General features: G+C 40.8%; 1 protein-coding gene across 3 annotated transcripts; it reads left to right on the forward strand.

Moving 5' to 3' along the window:
* Window positions 1-487: 487 nt before the first annotated feature.
* Window positions 488-14,076, forward strand: LOC110508408 (spindlin-1). Of its 3 annotated transcripts, none has more exons than XM_021588921.2 (5): window positions 488-628; window positions 1,571-1,612; window positions 2,203-2,468; window positions 8,867-9,100; window positions 10,890-14,076. In XM_021588921.2, exons 2-5 carry the CDS (start codon window positions 1,593-1,595, stop codon window positions 11,093-11,095), a joined length of 726 nt encoding a protein of 241 aa, XP_021444596.1. In that variant the 5' UTR covers window positions 488-628; window positions 1,571-1,592; the 3' UTR covers window positions 11,096-14,076. The 3 variants fall into 3 exon arrangements, with proteins under 3 accessions (XP_021444596.1, XP_021444597.1, XP_021444598.1); XM_021588922.2 differs by lacking the exon at window positions 488-628 and adding an exon at window positions 1,129-1,216; XM_021588923.2 differs by lacking the exon at window positions 488-628 and adding an exon at window positions 1,187-1,365.
* The last annotated feature ends 5,995 nt before the right edge of the window (window positions 14,077-20,071 follow it).

The raw sequence follows: 20,071 nt of genomic DNA on the forward strand, positions 1-20,071 counted from the left end.
GTATCTTTACTTTTACTCAAGTATGAGAATTGTATACGTTTTCCACCATTTGAGTAAGATATTTAGGAGCCTCCTTTTGGACATGACTGATCACATCCATTGAGATTCAGAGGTCCTGTGTCAGGTAGCTGTCTTTTCTGATCAGTCTGCTCTGTAGCTCTAGTTGATTATGTACAGTACGGACACAGCAGTCGGATTGTGAGAGGCGGAAAGAGATAATGAATATTGGGAAAGACAATTCACAAAATGTATTGCATGGTGGGAAATGTAGGTTAGTTCAACGTACGTAGCCTATTGGCCTCAAAGTTTACTAACAGATAGGCAAAATAGATACACACGGAATCTTTAAATGCTTGCCAAAGCCACACTGTAGATGTATGCTAAATTAAAACATGTCCGCTCCTTTGTGAGATACAGCACCCAATCACTTTCCATGGCTTTATGGTGAGTGACGTAATGGACACCAACTCCCAGCGTCCTTTGAGAAGTACACTGATTTAATGAACAGTTCGTTAAGGCATAGACCTATCTTGGTAGTTGTAGTTTCCGTAGTAAGACTATTTCCTTGTAGCTTTCATGAGGTGGATTCTGCTCAGCAGAGGGAAGTAGATATGAAAATAGTGCCCAGGTAACTCTGTTTAAATATTTACTCTACTTTAATAATCGTTTTACTGCACTAGAGTATAAGCCTGCTGTAATTCAAGCCCTCCAGTGCGTCAACTTCGCCTGTTGCGTGCGCTATTGTAATGCAAATACCGCAATGGTCGTTTTACTGTAGACCAGAGGTCAGTTTTATGTCACAAAACAACCTCACTGTAGCCTATACATGATTACATGACGTTGATTGTTACATCGACGTTGATGTCGCAAATAGGCACGCGCGCCTTTGAAAAACAATTGTCAACATCTGAACAAAAATTACGAATGTGAAAAGCTACACCTCTGCTTACAGGATGGCTTCAACTTGATTATGTCTGTCGCCAGGTATATCTCTTGTCTAGTCCAGAAAAATCTAATTGCTACAATTTTTCGAAACTTGGTCGCAGCGAAATGACACTAGAGACGCGACATGATTGTATAGGAAATTGCACTGGCAGAAGTTGAAAGAGGCTATACAGCGAGAGGGAGGGCGACATTGTTGTTTGTTGACATCCGGTATGGCTACAATGGCTACCACCCCTGTGGTCTACTCGCGGGAAACTACTAGGCTACATGGGTAAAATAACCAATCCTGTAGGACTACTTGTAGACTACATTGGTGGGTTTGTTGGTTGTGGGGGACAGCATAATTTACGTAACCATAATTATGCGATATGATAACACTGTAATTTAGCCAATATTGTTATGAGTGTCCAGAATCCCCAGGTAAATATGTGTGCCTTCTTCCTTTGTAACTTGAATATAGGTCTTTCTGCTCCTCAAGACACTGTCCATGTGTTATCCATATAACCTAGTAAAATATAAACTCATAATCCAACACACAATACAATTGTATCAAGTTACTTTCTCAAGATTGAGATTATTAAATGTTTTTGTGTTGTAAAATACACTCTTTGCCCTCTACCCACAGGATTGTGTGAATTTATGGAAATATGTCCAAGAAAAGGGGCAGGTAGGTTGAATCACTTGTTGATTATTTCACTGATATTCTAGTACTGTTTTGTGTGTTTCCTGGTTTGCTTGAACCCGAACTTGCCCACTGGGCATACGATGGTTGAATTAACGTTGTTTCCACGTCATTTCAACAAAATTACGTTCAACCAACGTGGAATAGACTGTGAATTGACGTCTGTGCCCAGTGGGTTGAATTTATTTTTTACCCATTTTACATTTGTCATTTAGCAGACGCTTTTATCCATAGTGACTTAAATTTAGCGTAAAGATGGCTAAGTGAGACAACCACATATCACAATCATAGTAAGTTTTACCTCAATATAGTTATCAGCAAAGTGCTAGTATGAAAAAAGTAATGGCACTAGCCAACAAAAGACGGCAACAACTGATTAAGACAAATAACTGATAATTAGCTACTCCTGGAGAGAGCAGAAGTCCTCTAGCTACAGATTACTTTTAAAAAAAAATTAGGATCCCCATTAGCCGACGCCAATGGAGACAGCTAGTCTTACTGGGGTCTGACACATAACGAAAAAGACATTACAGACATAGATGAAGAGCCTATATTCTTCTCTCCCTTCCCCTCAGAAAGCGTAGCAGCGGTGAGCTGAGTGAGAGTTCAGGTTCGTCATTGTCATCGACCCCGGACCCTAACAACCTGCTGGGCATGCGGATTGAGCACATCTGGAGGGAGAAGGGCAACCTGACCAAGTGGAAAGGCACAGTGCTGGAGCGCCTCACCGTCAACACCTCCCTCTACATGGTCAAATACGACGGATTCGACTGCGTCTATGGCATTGAGCTGTTCAAGGATGAGCGAGTGTCCAACCTCCAGGTTTTAACAGAGAAAGTCGGTGGGTTGGCTTGCTATTTGAGTATGTTGAAGCTTTTATTTAACCAGGTTGATCACGAGTAGGGCTATGGCGGTCACTAAATTTAGTCAGCCGGTGATTGTCAAGCAAATAACTTCCGATCTCACGGTAATTGACCGTTAATGAACATAAACACATTTAGCCTCTCCTGGCTTCCACACGTAGTCTACAAGCCACCGTTGGAGAACTTTGAAACATCTATATTATAGAAAGTCTTATAAATCCCTGTAATATAGCCTACACCTTCACAATAAATCCATTATTTATTTTAGAATGGTCTAAAGTAACATGGTATGATGAAAATGTAGTCCATTTCAGAAGAACAGAACAGCATACTCTGAGTTGTCCTTATGTTAGGTCCTGATCTGGCAAAAAACTTTAATGTATACAGAAATTGGCTATTTAGGAAAAAATAATCTGGTGAAAACCTTTGAAGTACACAGTTTACCGTGTTGCATCTTCCAAGCTTTGGAGATACAATTTACAACCAGGAATATTTTTTTTTGTAAATTGCCATTCTTTTTTAAAATCCAGAATAGTTCCTGTTTTCTTTGCAACATTTTAGCAAACAGTATAGCTCTCAAATCATCATATACAGTACAATAAAATGTGCACTTCATTCTCAACCTCCTAAATCCCAGATAGTACATAGTCGCTCTTCTTCATCAATGGCATTGAGCCTACGTACTTCAAATTGTCAGAGGCAGTATCCTGGTTCTCAACTGGGCACACAAGGACCTTTTGGTTAGGTGAGAGGTGACATAAGGTCATAGATTGTAGCTCCTTTGATCTGGTTGTAAGTTCAGAGTTTTGGTTTAGCCATATGTCCATTAACCCTTAGCTACAATGAAAATTGGTAAACTTGTTTGATCATACTGCATCCTAACTTGTTTCTAAAGTGTTGTAGATCAGCTTCCTTAAATATGGCATCGTGTTCCGTTGTCCAAGGGTAGTTGTGTGTTTTATCCCAGTTGAAATACATTTTTGTTATTCTGTCCACTGGAATATTGATAAGGCTATTGATAGGATATGTTCCATAACCTAATAATTTCCCCCCTCTTGTCTTATTTCACAGAGCTCCCAACCCATGTCTCCTTGAATAGCAAGGCTTGGAGCAAACTTACACACTCCCAGAAAACATTGTATGGCTCTATTCTGAATAGAGTCTGCTGTTTTGGATTCTATAAAACCCCTGATTCCAGCAGCATAGTTCAGTATAGGACACACATGAACTAAAGAGCTGCGAATATGTACAATAGCCCAGGTCTTTACAGACTTTCAGTGTACTTACGACAGAATCTAGTACATACTTTATACCCTCTTTAAAAGTCATACATTCATCAAAAGGAAACCAATATGAGTTAGTGTTTTAGGGGTATTGCTTCAAAAGAGAATATGAAAACTTCTTACTGTCTCATTAATCATTCATCTCCATTTGGTACACCAGAGATTGACTGTGTTCTGCATACATTGCAAATCAAACTCGCTTTCTGCAATGAGAACAATATCATCCGGGTACAATAGTAAAAGACAAAATAGAGTCTGCAGTAACCTAGTAGACTTTAGGACTTCATTTGGCAACTCTGCTATTCTTATTGCTTTTCTTATTTTGCTTTCTCAACAGCCTTCCTAACTTCCTCCAAAGTCAATTCAGGAGCACGTTTGAGGTGTATCCAGCCCTATTCATCTCAATTTCCAACCCATTCTTTAAGTTACATGTATAATTTATAATTAATCATCAAGCACAGGTGGTATATTATTGCCTGAAAATAGGTTAACAAAATTCTTCTCCCAGTTATCTAATACACAATTCTTCCTATGTTCAAGTTGATAATTTTCCAGTATGATTTCCATTGGAATTTTCATAACTCTTTTCGGACCCAGTTTATTGATTTCAGTCCAAAATTGCTTACTTTGCAGTTGTTCAAGATGCAGTGCTTGGCCCCTACTGAATCTCCTCTTCTAGAACTTAGCTTGTTGTCAACATATGTTGACACTGTTTAAACTCTTCCCTTAAACCTCTTCTCATTGATTGGTCGTTACATTTTAGAAACATATTTTCTGCAACACTCATTACAAACCATAAATGACTTAACTCTTTATTCCAGTAAGGGTTTACCAATTTGTTGAGGTTTTGGGCTTGGATGATACTGATTTTAACAGGTAAACACTTTTCCATTGCATCATGTAGTACATCACAGAACCGGCCATACCACTGATCGATATTATATTGTGTTTTCTGGCAAGCTTCCAGGTTATCAATAAGGTCCATAAGAACAGTACAGCACATGTCAGATGAAAGAAAATAGTCAGCTAGGTTTCTAGGCCTTCTTTTTGTCTGATTTGCACTTGGCTTTGATAAGCCTACATCACCTTCCTCCCCAGTATAGTTTCAGAAACAACAATGAAGGAGCAGGCCTCCAATCAGGCCGATACACTCAGGACCTTTACTTTCCACAAGCTCAGTTGAAGTAATCACATTCAACTCCACGCATGAATTCAGACAGTCATGAGGTGTTATAATATAGTCGACGACTGCTTTTCACTTTGTTGACAAAATTATCATTTTGTGGTGATAATCTACCGTCTAGAATGTAGAATTTGGAATCCTTTTGAGAACTCATGCCTATTTAAACCTGTGTCTAAAGCAACTTTAGGTGCAATAACATCAATGTCAATTAAACAATCTTTCAGATCACAGATACGACTGTTCAGGTCACCGAATATATATATATATACACACACACACACACACACACACACACACAGTACCTTCAGAAAGTATTCATACCCCTTGACTTATTCCACATTTTGTGTTACAGGCTGAATTCAAAATGTATTAAATATTTATTTTTCTCACCCATCTACCTCACAATGACAACATGAAAACATGTTTTAAAACATTTTGCCAATGTACTGAAAATGAAATATCCAATTTACATAAGTATTCACACCCCTGAGTCAATACATGTTAGAATCACCGTTGACAGCGATTACAGTTAAGTCTTTCTGGGTAAGTCTCTAAGAGCTATGCACACCTGGATTGTACAATATTTGCCAATTTTTTATTTTTTGAAAATTATTCAAGATCAGTCAAATTGGTTGTTGGTCATTGCCAGACAGCCATTTTTAAGTCTTGCCATAGATTTTCAAGCTGGTTTAAGTCAAAACTGTAACTCGGCCACTAATGACCATTCAATGTCGTCTTAGTAAGCACCTACAGTATATATTTGGCCTTGTGTTTTAGGTTATTGTCCTGCTGAAAGGTGAATTTGTCTCATAAGTGTCTGTTGGAAAGCAGACTGAACCAGGTTTTTCTCTAAGATTTTGCCTGTGCTTAGCTCTATTCTGGTTCTTTTTTATCCTAAGAAAAACTCCCTAGTCCTTGCCAATGACAAGCACATCCGTAGAACCCTCCGGTGGTAAATAACAAGACAAAATAACAAAATAATGTTTTTTTTATTTATCTAGACACACGGTGTTCAAATCTTACACCAATTTTTCCATCCATTGACTTGTCCACAATGTTCACTCTCTATTGTTCAATTTGTTCCTAAAAAAAGTCAGATGCCACCTGAAGCTTTAGGGGCTCTTGCTCTTATATGAACATTTTGGTTGCGTCCAAACCAAGAATAACCATCCAAGTCAATAGTGGAGTCGCCAGACAAATGAGTTTCATTCAGATGAATAGTCAGAGTGTAGGGCCTGTAGTAGTAATGTTCTAAGAGTAGAATTTGAGGTCGTCCATCCATTAACGTTCCAGTGAATTAAATGCAATTGTTAAGCCGGGACATGACCTGTTAGTCCCGGCGTCTGTGGTCGCCCTAGGGATCAGAAGAACTGCTTCATCATCCTCCCATTCCCCGAAATGTAGAAATCTTGAAGTTTTGAAGTTGATTTTGATTATTCCATTTGTGTGGACCGATGATGCTTTAGCCGGAGGACATACCCTTTATCTTTAATGTGACCTTCACGACTCCTGGTCCCCAGCCTCTTGCTCTCATTCTTTCAGTGGCCACCAACTCTGGCACCCTCGGTGACAGCTCTCCTCCTTTTCTGCCGTGTCTTTGTTGTCCTTGTAAGGTTACTATTATAGATGCGTCTGGGTCAAGCTGTTTAGTTGGGTTCTTGTTGTGTTACATTTTTGTCCTCGATACTGCCCATTCTTGAACTCAGGAGCGCTATATCCAGGTCAATATCTTCACAGATTTATTTGGCTTTCTGCTCCAAATCAGTTGATGAGATTTTGATTTTCTATGACCAGCTTCTCCATGTTGTCACGAAGGCTGTCGACCTGGCTGTTTATTTGCTTTTCAAGAATTGTTTGCATTGTGACCATTTTCACATTGAGCATCTTCAATTATTCCATTATACCGTCAGTCTCGTTTTTGTCAAAGCGAATCTCCATCCGGGTTATTTTCTGCCTTAACGGTAGCGTAGCAGACGTCTCCCATATGGTTAAGATAGCCTGCTGAGTAATTAATGTAACTTTAGGAAGTTTAAAACAACATATTTACATTTTGTTTTCAAAGTTTTGTCTGTTTGCTAAACACTGTTCACCAATTGGAAGTCCAGTCAGTCTATCTACAAAATACACAAGAGCTACTGTGTGTGCAGGTCTTTGCTCCAGACCAGCATGTACATAACAGATTAATTTGATCAAATCAAATTTATTTCTATAGCCCTTCGTACATCAGCTTATATCTCAAAGTGCTGTACAGAAACCCAGCCTAAAACCCCAAACAGCAAGCAATACAGGTGTTGAAGCACATTGGCTAGGAAAAACTCCCTAGAAAAGGCCAAAACCTAGGAAGAAACCTAGAGAGGAACCAGGCTATGTGGGGTGGCCAGTCCTCTTCTGGCTGTGCCGGGTGGAGATTATAACAGAACATGGCCAAGATGTTCAAATGTTTATAAATGACCAGCATGGTCAAATAATAATAATCACAGGCAGAACAGTTGAACAACTGGAGCAGAACAACAGGCAGAACAACTGGAGCAGCAGCACGGCCAGGTGGACTGGGGACAGCAAGGAGTCATCATGTCAGGTAGTCCTGAGGCATGGTCCTAGGGCTCAGGTCCTCCGAGAGAGAGAAAGAGAGAATTAGAGAGAGCATACTTAAATTCACACAGGACCCCGGATAGGACAGGAGAAGTACTCCAGATATAACAAACTGACCCTAGCCCCCCGACACACAAACTACTGCAGCATAAATACTGGAGGCTGAGACAGGAGGGGTCAGGAGACACTGTGGCCACATCCGATGACACCCCCAGACAGGGCCAAACAGGAAGAATATAACCCCACCCACTTTGCCAAAGCACAGCCCCCACACCACTAGAGGGATATCTTCAACCACCAACTTACCATCCTGAGACAAGGCCGAGTATAGCCCACAAAGATCTCCGCCACGGCACAACCCAGACAGGAAGATCACATCAGTGACTCAACCCACTCAAGTGATGCACCCCTCCTAGGGACGGTATGAAAGAGCCCTAGTAAGCCAGTGACTCAGCCCCTTTAATAGGGTTAGAGGCAGAGAATCCCAGTGGAAAGAGGGGAACCGGCCCGGCAGAGACAGCAAGGGCCCTTGCCTTGACAGGAAGCCAGTGTAGGGAGGCTAGCACTGGAGTAATATGATCAAATTTTTGGGTTCTAGTCAGGATTCTAGCAGCCGTATTTAGCATGAACTGAAGTTTATTTAGTGCTTTATCCGGGTAGCCGGAAAGTAGAGCATTGCAGTAGTCTAACCTAGAAGTGACAAAAGCATGGATTCATTTTTCTACATCATTTCTGGACAGAAAGTTTCTGATTTTTGCAATGTTACATAGATGGAAAAAAGCTGTCCTTGAAACAGTCTTGATATGTTCTTCAAAAGAGAGATCAGGTTCCAGTGTAACGCCGAGGTCCTTCAGTTTTGCCTTATCATGTGTAATTTCCCCTCATTGATAATTGTATTCTTCTTCCGTACAGCAAACCACAACTCTGTGCAATATAATTGTGCTCAATCCCATTATGAACCCTAGCACCTCGCTTCTACTGTATATGTGTCAATGTGGAAGGATTGTGTAGGATTGGACCTATACAGCTATCCATGCCATTCAGATCTACACAAGTGCTTAGGAGTGGTTTTGAAATTGAGTATTTGTGTTTCCACCTCTAGTCACCGCCCAAAGTACACAAAAAAATCAATGCTATTCCCTCTACCTTTCCCTAATTGGGGAACTATTTTAGTTGCCTGGTGGAATCTGCCTTGTCTTGCAAAAGCTCATATTCTGTTTAATTTTAAACCAAAAGTGAGCGCAGCATTCGGTCTGCTTAACCATGTTGCTATTTGATTTATTTTCAACACTATAAAATCTGTGGTTTACCCCTATAGTAAACAACAAGATCAAGGTGCCCCATGATGCGCCAGAGCTGGTGGGGAAGGCTGTGGAGCACCTGTTTGAGAAGGAGGACGGTGAGAAGAACGAGTGGCGGGGCATGGTGCTGTCTCGCGCCCCCATCATGACCAACTGGTACTACATCACCTATGAGAAGGACCCTGTGCTCTACATGTACCAGCTCTGGGACGACTATAAGGACGGAGACCTCCGCATCCTCCCTGAAGCAGGTAAGAGCTTTTATTTGTTTTGGGATATTTGTTTTAATTTTCTTTGGTTGGAATCAGCTAATTCCCCAATCCTGTAAAAAGAGGGAAGGGCAATACAGAGAGACAGAAATGGAGAGAGATAATCGGTCCACTGATAAATCTGGACTATACAAATGAAAGATTAAACATTCTCAGACACTGCCAGAGATAATTATCATTCCCTCTCAAATAGCCTATTATGATAATCTCAGGATTTATGCAATGTTAGTGCTGACCAAAGGGAAACCTCATTTAACATAGTAATGGGGATGGTGGTCCTTTTGATTGTCAAGGGTACACTCATGTTGGTATAGCTCTACAGTATCTTATCTTCTTAAACTTCTTGGCGGGATCATTTTCGTCAACAGCCGCGGAATTGCAGAGCGCCAAATTCAAATTAAATTACTCAAAATATTTAATTTTCATGAAATCACAAGTGCAATATATCAAAACACAGCTTAGCTTGTTGTTAATCCACCTGGCGTGTCAGATTTCAAAAAAGCTTTACAGCAAAAGCTATCCAAGCGTTTATGTTAGGACATCTCTCTCAGCAGACAAAACATTACAAACAGCAAAGTAGATTGGTCACGAAAGTCAGAAAAGCAATAGAACGAATCACTTACCTTTGATCTTCGGATGTTTGCACTCACGAGACTCCCAGTTACACAAATGTTCCTTTTGTTCCATAACGATTATTTTTATATCCAAAATACCTCCATTTGGTTAGCGCGTTTTGTTCTGAAATCCACAGGCTCGAGCGGTCACGACGGGGCAGATGATAATTCCAAATAGTATCCGTAAAGTTTGTAGAAACATGTCAAACGTTTTTTATAATCAATCCTCAGGTTGTTTATAATCGATAATATTTCAACCGGACCGTAGCTTTTTCAATAAGAGAAAGAGAGAAAATGTCTGCTCCAAGCTGTTGCGCATGTGATCCTTCTCGCTCATATTTCAGAATAAAAGCCTGAAACTATGTCTAAAGACTGTTCACACCATGTGGAAGCCATAGAGAAAGGAATCTGGTTGATATCCCTTTAAATGGAGGGAAGGCCTGCAATGGAACAGAGACGTTTCAGCAAAAACAGCACTTCCTGGTTGGATTTTCCTCAGGTTTTCGCCTGCAATATCAGTTTGTTATACTCACAGACAATATGTTGACAGTTTTGGAAACTTTAGAGTGTTTTCTATCCTAATCTGACAATTATATGCATATTCTAGATTCTGGGCCAGAGAAATAGGCAGTTTTGTTTGGGTGTGTTTTTCATCCAAACATCAAAATACTGCCCCCTACACTCAAGGTTTTAAGAAGGCATAGTACTGGAGTTTACTGCGTACAGCACTGAAGTTGGAATAGGGACATAGGAAGAGAATGACGTCGAGAGTACTATGACCACCTGTGGTGAAGTAATTGTTGTGAAGCTAAATGGAAGGCAGGTGACTGAAAGCATATGAAAAAATAGGAGGTCATGTAAATCTTGTGAGGCTACTGGGTGAAATAGACTTGAGTTTTTAATTGAGCATGAGAACTGGAACACACACACATACCTTATGCTCATTCCCTGTTCAGGATGTTATTGTAAAATAGAGTGTGTTCTCAATTACTTACCTGGTTAAATAAATAGCTTAGCTTCTGAGCAGGCTACCTGAATGAGGAGGAAGTATTTGTTTTGGTATGTGAAGTAAAAGGGCAGACGACAGCATATGCAAATTCTCTTTTTTCATTATCTCTGTTCTTTCTTCCTCATCTTATTATTTTCTTGTTTCCCAGAGAACAAACACCTACTGCCTGCAGACAGGAAGCCAGGCGAGGAGACAGAGAGCCTTGTGGGTAAGCAGGTGGAGTACGTCACGGATAAGGGCGTGAAAAGGACGGGGCTGGTTATCTACCAGGTTCCAGCCAAACCCTCTGTCTACTACATCAAATACGACGATGACTTCCACATCCACGTCTACGACCTGGTCAAAACGACCTAGAATACAACTCTACCCGGTCAAAGCCCCCTAGAAAGGACTAGGCCCCCCTGCCTCCAACCCTCACACCTGTACACTCATCTTAGGTTGAGGCCTATTTCAACTCAAGTCAATTCAGGAAGAGAGTTGAAGTTCAGTATTCACCAAAGTCAAAATATTGGGAAACTTAATTCATTATTGGAATGTCAATCCATTTCCTGAATTGACTGGATTGAAATGGAACTCTGCAACCATGACACTACCCTGCCATTATTGTGGACATATTCCCTGACCTGTGTCTTGTCCAACGTCAGAAGTTTGCTAAAAGTGTGAACTCTGTGACTCATAGTGACTAGTGTTTTGTAAACAGTGCAAAGCTTGCATGTATTTCCTTTGCTTTTAAGAAACAAGTGATTAAGCAGTTATGTCTGATTTTGTTTGGCTAAGAAGTACTAATTATAAATCGCTCTGGATAAGAGCGTCTGCTAAATGACTAAAATATAAATGTAAGGAAGTAGATATTATCAATGAAAATGACCTATGTTGATGTTCAAATGTGTTGCTAGAATAAGTGCAATAAAAAAATGATTTAATAGAAATTATAAACAACTGCCAAGATTTGACTGCACATGTCTCAGAATAGCCAAACACCAGCTGAGGTCAAATTATTAGACCTACTAGTTTCATGAGTACAGAGAAGTCATGTTTATTTGAGCCAGACATTTAAATACTATCGGCTGTCACTGCAAGACATTTTGGATTATAATATACCCTTAGTCATGGTTGAATAATCAAATATTTCTGTCACGTTAGAACGCTGTGAACGTAACTGTACTTGCTTTTGTAAATACCTGTATTGTGAGGCATTCTTGAAAATACTGCAAAGATGCTTTGGTATGATTTGCTGTTAAATAATGCATGATTTAGAGATTGCAGCAATTGTTGGTTCATTATTGTTTGTTTCATTATGGTGGGTAACCACCCCAGTTGGTAAAGCAGCACAATATATACAAAAAGACAGAAGGACAAATGGTTTCTCCATCATTTAATCCTCCCCCCCTCCAACATTTTAAATAAACATTTAAAATCAAATCAAAGTTTATTAGTACAGAGATTAGCAGATGTTAAAGCAGGTGCCGCGACAAAACAAAATAAAAATAAACAAGAAATTAAGAAACGAGCAATGTTAGAGTCCGGAATATTAATACAGGGTGTGTATAGACAATATCTACAATATACGGTGTAAGTAGTAAAAGGGTATGTACAGCAGTAGTTGTATAGGATGAGCTATGTCAAGAATACAGTATCCCACTAGGCACAAATGTCAATTCAACGTCTTCCACATTGGTTCAATGTAATTTCATTGAAATAATGTAGAAACAACACCTAAAGTGGACATTGCTCTTGGCTGCATGGAGTCGCATTAACAGTAATCCCATGCAGCCTTGTTTACAAGTTTGAACACTGGAAGATGACATTTAATTTACACCTCGAGCAGGATGATAGAGCGTAATTATGGGGCGGGTGTAAGTGGGGCGGGTGTGGTTTCATGACAATGATGGCAAGAGCAGCTGCTCACCTATTTTACCCAATGCAGTTCCACCTCCAACACCGCCAAAACATCCGCTATGCGGGTGTCTGCTATCGCCAGTTAATGCTTGATCTGATTGAATCTAGGCCGGCTAGTGATGACTGTTTAACAGTCTGATGGCCTAGAGATAGAAGCTGCTTTTCAGACTCTTGGGGCCAGCTTCGATGTACCTGTACTGTCTCTGCCTGCTAGATGGTCGCAGGGTGAACTTGGGTGGCTGAGGTCCTTGATGATCTTCTTTGCCTTCCTGTGATACCTGGTGCTGAAGGTGTCCTGGAGGATAGGCATTGTGCCCCAGGTGATGCGCTGGGCAAGACCGCACCTCCCTCTGGAGAGCCCTGCGGTTGCGGGAGGTGCAGTTGCCATACCAGGCGGTGATACAGCCCGACAGAATGGTGCTCAATGGTGCATCTGTAGAAGTTTGAGATGGTCAAACATGACTCCAAGCCAAATTTCTTCAGCCTCCTGTGGTTGAAGAGGTGCTGTTGCCCCTTCATCACGGTATCAGTGTAGCGGTACCATTTCAGGTTTCTCAGGAGGAACTTTGCACTCCGTGGAACTTGAAGCTTTTGACCCTCTCCACTGTGGCCCCGTGGATGGAGGCGTACTCTCTCGGCTGTCTCCTGTAGTCCACAAACAACTCCTTCGTTTTCTTGACATTGAGGGAGAGGTTATTTTCCTGGCAAACACTTCGCCAGGGCTCTCACCTCCTCCTTGTAGGCTGTCTCGTCATTGTTGGTAATCAGGCCTACCACTATGTCGTCAGCAAACTTGATGATAAAGTTGGAGACGTGCGTTGCCATGCAGTCGTGTGAATGGGGAGTACCTTCACCACCTGGAGTTGGCCCATCAGGAAGTCTAGTTGCACAGAGAGGGGTTCAGACCCAGGGTCCTGAGCTTAGTGATGAGCTTGGAGGGCACTATGGTGTTGAATGCTTAGCTGAAGTTGATGAACAACATTCTCACATAGGTGTTCTTCTTGTCAAGGTTGGATAGGAAAGTATGCAGTGCAATGGCGATTTCGTCTTCCATGGATCTGTTGTGGCGGTATGCAAATTGTAGTGGGTGTCGGGTAAGGTGGAGGTGATATGGTCCTTAAATAGCCTCGCAAAGCACTTCATGAGGCAGGGGTGAGGCTGTGGATGTTTGTATGTCAGCATGTTGTCATTTTTGTGTATGTTTTGTATTGTATAATAAAACGTCTTTTTTTTTTTTACAAAAAAGAGCACTTCATGATGACATTTAGATCAGTAACCTTTGCTTTCTTGGGTACAGGAACAATGGTGGACATCTTGAAGCAAGTGTGGACAACAGAAAACAATTTTGTAATATGATTCTAGCAGGTAATTACTGATTGTTATAAATAGTTCAATTGAGCAAAAGCTTTAATAAACACATTAAACCACACTTTGAACAATTGTTGTAAAATGAGCATTTCCTTGTTTTAGCAATGACTGCGTGGCAAACACGACTCCAACACCATCATTAGGTTTGCTGACGACACAACAGTGGTAGGCCTGATCACCGACAACGATGAGACAGCCTATAAGGAGGAGGTCAGAGAACTGGCAGTGGGGTGCCAGGACAACAACCTCTCCCTCAATGTGAGCAGGATAAAGGAACTGATCGTGGACAACAGGAAAAGGAGGGCAGAACAGGCCCACATTAACATCGATGGGGCTGTAGTGGAGTGGGTTGAGAGTTTCAAGTTCCTTGGCGTCCACATCACCAACGAACTATCATGGTCCAAACATACCAAGACAGTCGTGAAGAGGGCACAACAAAACCTTTTCCCCCTCAGGAGACTAAAAAGATTTGGCTTGGGCCCCCAGATCCTCAAAAGGTTATACAGCTGCACCATCGAGAGCATCCAGACCGGTTGCATCACCGCCAGGTATGGCAACTAACCTGTCTCACGACGGTCTAAACCCAGCTCACGTTCCCTATTAGTGGGTTAACAATCCAACGCTTGGTGAATTCTGCTTCACAATGATAGGAAGAGCAGACATCACTGGGGCCAAGCTTCCTGCCATCCAGGACCTATAAAATAGGCGGTGTCAGAGGAAAGCCTATTGTCAGAGACTCCAGTCACCCAAGTTATAAACTGTTTTCTCTTCTACCGCACGGCAAGCGGTACCGGAGCGGGACCAAAAGGCTCCTCAACAGCTTCTACCCCCAAGCCATTAGATTGCTGAACAATTCATAAAACAGTCCCAACAGGACAATTTACATTGACCCCCCCCCCCCTTTGCACTCTGACTCGGTACCGGTGCCCCCTGTATACAGCCTCTATTCTTATTCTTATTGTGTTACTTTTTATTATTACTTTTATTTTAGCCTACTTGGTAAATATTTTATTCTTCTTGAACTGCACTGTTGGCTTGTAAGTCAGCATTTTACTGTAAAGTCTACACTTGTATTCGGCGCATGTGACAAAGTTTGATTTGATTTGACTTCTGTAGTGGTTTTAGTCCATTCTTGTACAGTTCAAGTGATTGACTGTCAATGGGTTGTCATTAGAAATACAATTCCGAAGGAGATTTGTTGAAGAAAATCACTTGCGCTCTGTGGACAGATTCACTAAAAAGGAATAAGGAATGAAACATAAAATGGTAATAAAAACGTTTAATGTTTCTAGCTTAGCTTTTGTTCTTCGTTCACCTTGGGAAATAACAGGTGTAAAAATTGCACAGACCTTTCTAAAGCTGGACATTAGGTTTTAATGGGGTATTTTTCCACAGTAAGAGGTTGATGTTGAAATTGACTTTTGAAACTAGCTTTTGTTTAGAAAAGTTGAAGATAAATACCTTCTTAGTCATGTTCTCTCAAAATGCCATGTTTAATTTAACTCTGAAATTATACATCCCATTTTGAGACTTGTCATTTTCCTCTCCTCTTGTGTTCTTGCTCTATTATTCTCGCTGTGTTTGCTAGCTATTGAAACCGTTGTTTCTGTCATTATGCCAGTCTATCAGTCAGTGGCATTCAAAATCTCTGTTTGGAATAAATGTTTTATTTGTAATGTTCTCTCCTCCCTCTCCTTCGTTGTTACAGTGTATATATAGTTTGCGAGCTTACAGGACTGTCAAGGCCTTCGGAGGAAATATATTTGCAATGTTATTTTGCAGCTTTCTACAAAAGTGTATTATTTAGTAAGCTTAGAAGTGTTTTCTTTATTTTTTACTATTTTCTACATTGTAGAATAATGGTGAAGACATTAAAACTATGAAATAACACATGGAATCATGTAGTAACCAAAAAAAGTGTTAAACAAATCAAAATGTAATTTATATTTGAGATTCTTCAAAGTAGCCACCCTTTGGCTTGATGACAGCTTTGCACACTCTTGGCATTCTCTCAACCAGATTCATCTGGAATGCTTTTCCAACAGTCTTGAAGGTGTTTCCGCATATGCTTCTATTGGCTGCTTTTCCTTCACTCTGCGGTCCAACTCATTCCAAATCATGTCAATTGGGTTGAGGTTGTGTGATTGTGGAGAACAGGTCATCTGATGCAGCACTCCATTACTCTCCTTCCTGGTCAAATAGCCCTTACACAGCCTGGAGGTGTGTTGGGTCAATGTCCTGTTAAAAACAAATGATAGTCCCACTAAGCGCAAACCAGATGGGATGGCGTAGCGCTGCAGAATGCTGAGGTAGCAATGCTGGTTAAGTGTGCATTGAATTAAAAGTAAATCACTGACAGTGTCACCATAAAAGCAACCCCACACCATCACTCCTCCTACATGCTAAACGTTGGGAACCACACATACAGAGATCTGTTCACCTACTCTGCATCTCACAAAGACTCAAATTTGGACTCAGACCAAAGGACAGATCTAATGTCCTTTGCTCATATTTCTTGGCCCAAAAAAGTATCTTCTTATTATTGGTGTCCTTTAGCAGTGGTTTCTTTGCAGCAATTCAACAATGAAGGCCTGATTCATGCAGTTTCCTCTGAACAGTTGATGTTGAGATGTGTCTCTTACGAACTCTGTGACGCATTAATTTGTCCTGCAATCTGAGGTGCAGTTAACTCTAATGAACTTATCCTCTACAGCAGAGGTAACCTGGGACGCAAACTGGTGAGGGCTAAAAAGGTGACACTTTTTTAATTTCCACCGAAGCATGCAAAAAATCCCTGCACTTGGGAAAAAAACATCTTAAAGTACAAATAGAATGAAACTGTAATGGTTTTCCTCCTCTTCTGCGGAGGAGTAGGAAAGATGGGACCAATGCGCAGCGTGGTAAGTGTCCATATTTTAATGAAATATAAACGAACACTGAATACAAAAGAAATGAAAACAGTTCTGTATGGTAAAACACAGACACAGAAAACAACTACCCACAACCCATAGTGGGAAAACAGGCTGCCTAAGTAAGTTTTCAATCAGAGACAACGATCAACAGCTGCCTCTGATTGGGAACCATACCAGGCCAAACACAGAAATACAATAGAATACACAACATAGAATGCCCACCCCAACTCACGCCCTGACCAAACTAAAACAGAGACATAAAAAAGGAACTAAGGTCAGGACGTGACAGAAACACACAGGCATTCTATTGTTGCTCTATTATAGTGGCCACTATGGTAGACATTGATCAAGTGCACAAGGCTACACGTGTGCAAAAATAACGTTCACCGAGTAAAACATTTAATTACCCCCCCCCTCACTCACACACAAGTTGTACTGTGAAGTTCAACACAAAATCAATATCTTTGGGCTACACTGCAGGTTATTACATTGTACACTTTCTGCCTGTAGACATCTGTTCTACAATGTGCCAGCCGCAGAGCATGAGACCCTTTGTTGACATAATTGATCTCTTTCAGGCAGAGTGCAGCTGGCATACCCCTTTTTATCCACTTTATTGGAAAAGTGAGAAAGAGAGGAAGTGTGTGGTGTATGGTGTTCCTTTCACCTCTATAGTGGCATCCAGCTTAAGCCAGGACTGGCTACACTTTTTTTTTAAACCTTTATTTAACTAGGCAAGTCAGTTAAGAAAATATTTTTTATTTACAATGACACCTACACCGGCCAATCCCAGACAACGCTGGGCCAATTGTGCACCACCCTATGGGACTCCCAATCACGGCTGGATGTGATACAGCCTGGATTCAAACCAGGGTGTCAGTAGTGACGCCTCTAGCACTGAAATGCAGTGCCTTAGACCGCTGTGCCACTCAGGAGCCCCAATCCACTTGTTTAACAAGCAACGCCTCATTTTTACCTAATTCTCTCATTCTGAACATTAACCACATATTGTAGAGGGAAAACATTAGTTCACAAATAGTAGTTAGTTCATTAGCTAGCTAACTAGTCAACATTTCACATAGATTGCCAGGGTCCCGTAAGCAACTAACGCGTTATAACTTCAAGAATGGCAAGGAGTCATAACATTATACCAGTTAAGTTAATACTATAGCGAATTGGTTAGCTCATCTGATGTTAGTTCATCTGATGGTGTAACGTTAGCTAGCTAACGTTAGCTGACTGACTTTATTAGCCAGCTAATTTTCCCACCATAAACTAAATTATCAGTTAAATTGGCTAATGTTGCTCAACATTTCTCTGGCTAGCTTATGGAGAATTAGTTCCAGCTAGCAAAATAACGTTACTTAACAATGCTAACAATAATAGTACTTGTTTCACCACACTTTCTCCCTCACCTTAAACTTTCCAAATGCCAGTTGTTTTTTGGTTACAGCTCATGAAGTATGCTTCATCACCTTCTCACCCCGTCTCCGTAGTCATGCTTTCACCTACCTCTTCGTTATCGTTTAGGGGACACACTGCTGTAAGTGGCAAACTGCCTTTCTACTCTCTGCTGTCTTTCCAGAGCAGGCGCTGATGCTGTCACTAGCAAATTGGTTGTCTCTTCTCTCTTCAGCCGTGTGCTGCATTCTGCTGTTAATGTGAATGTTATTTCCCAGAAAGGTGACTAGTTTGCATCCCGGGGTAACTCTGGGTCTTCCTTTTCTGTGGCGGTCCTCAATTGAGCCAGTTTCATCATAGCGCTTGATGGTTTTTGAAAAAACTTTTACAATTCTTGAAATTTTGCAGATTGACTGACCTTCATGTCTTAAAGTAATGATGGACTGTCGTTTCTCTTTGCTTAGTTGAGCTGTTATTGCTATAATATGGACTTGGTATTTTACCAAATAGGGCTATCTCTTGTCACAACTCAACTGGCTCTACCTTGTCACAACTCAACTGATTGGCTCAAACGCAAATACACTTTTAACAAGGCACACCTGTTAATTGAAATGCATTCCAGGTGATTTCAGATGACCTGGCCTTCACAATCACCCAACCTCAATCCAATTGAGATGGTTTGGAATGAGTTGGACTGCAGAGTGAAGGAAAAGCAGCCAACAAGTAGCATATTTGGGATCTCCTTCATGACTGTTGGAAAATAATTCCAGGTGAAGCTGGTTGAGAGAATGCCAAGAGTGTGCACAGCTGTCATCAAGGCTACTTTGAAGAATCTCAAATATGAAATATATTTTGATTTCTTGAACACTTTTTTGATTACGACATGATTCCATGTGTTATTTCATAGTTTTGATGTCTTCACTATTATTCTACAATGTAGAAAAGAGCAAAAAATAAAGAAAAACCCTGGATTGAGTAGGTGTGTCCAAACGTTTGACTGGTACAGTATATTAAATCCAATTTTATTTCATATGCTTCGTAAATAACAGGTGTAGACTAACAGTGAAATGCTTACTTGCCCTTCCCGTCAATGCAAAGAGAAAAATAATAGAAGAAAAACACAAGGAAGTAACAATAAGTTGGCTATTTTCACTGGGTACCAGTACCGAGTCGATGTGCAGGGGTACAAGGTAATTGAGGTAGATATGTACATATACTGTATGTAGTAGAGATCGGCCGATTAATCAGAATGGCCGATTAATTAGGGCGGATTTCAAGTTTTCATAACAATCGAAAATCTGTAATTTTGGATGCCGATTTTGCCGATTTTACACCTTTATTTAATCTTCAGTTAAGAACACATTCTTACTTTCAATGACGGCCTAGGAATGGTGGGTTAACTGCCTTGTTCAGGTGCAGAACGGCAGATTTGTACCTTGTCAGTTTAGGGATTCAATCTTGCAACCTTACAGTTAACTAGTCCAACACTCTAACCACCTGCCTCACGAGGAGCCCGCCTGTTACGCGAATACAGTAAGAAGCCAAGGTAAGTTGCTAGCTAGCATTAAACTTAATCAATCATAATTGCTAGTTATAACTACACATGGTTGATGATATTACTAGTTTATCTAGCGTGTCCTGCATTACATATAATCGATGCAGTGCGCATTCGCGAAAAAGGACTGTCATTGCTCCAAAGTGTACCTAACCATAAACACCAATGCCTTTCTTAAAATCAATACACAGAAGT

The sequence above is a fragment of the Oncorhynchus mykiss genome, chromosome 28 (assembly GCF_013265735.2).
Source record: "Oncorhynchus mykiss isolate Arlee chromosome 28, USDA_OmykA_1.1, whole genome shotgun sequence".
Classification (NCBI taxonomy): Eukaryota; Metazoa; Chordata; class Actinopteri; order Salmoniformes; family Salmonidae; genus Oncorhynchus; species Oncorhynchus mykiss.

What these genes read in the sequence shown, in the direction of transcription:
- LOC110508408 (XM_021588921.2), top strand. Translation starts at nt 1,593, where the DNA reads ATGTCCAAGAAAAGGGGCAG. An exon ending in ATGTCCAAGAAAAGGGGCAG is followed by an intron (nt 1,613 to 2,202) that starts GTAGGTTGAATC and finishes CCTTCCCCTCAG; the next exon opens with AAAGCGTAGCAGCGGTGAGC. An exon ending in CCGCATCCTCCCTGAAGCAG is followed by an intron (nt 9,101 to 10,889) that starts GTAAGAGCTTTT and finishes CTTGTTTCCCAG; the next exon opens with AGAACAAACACCTACTGCCT.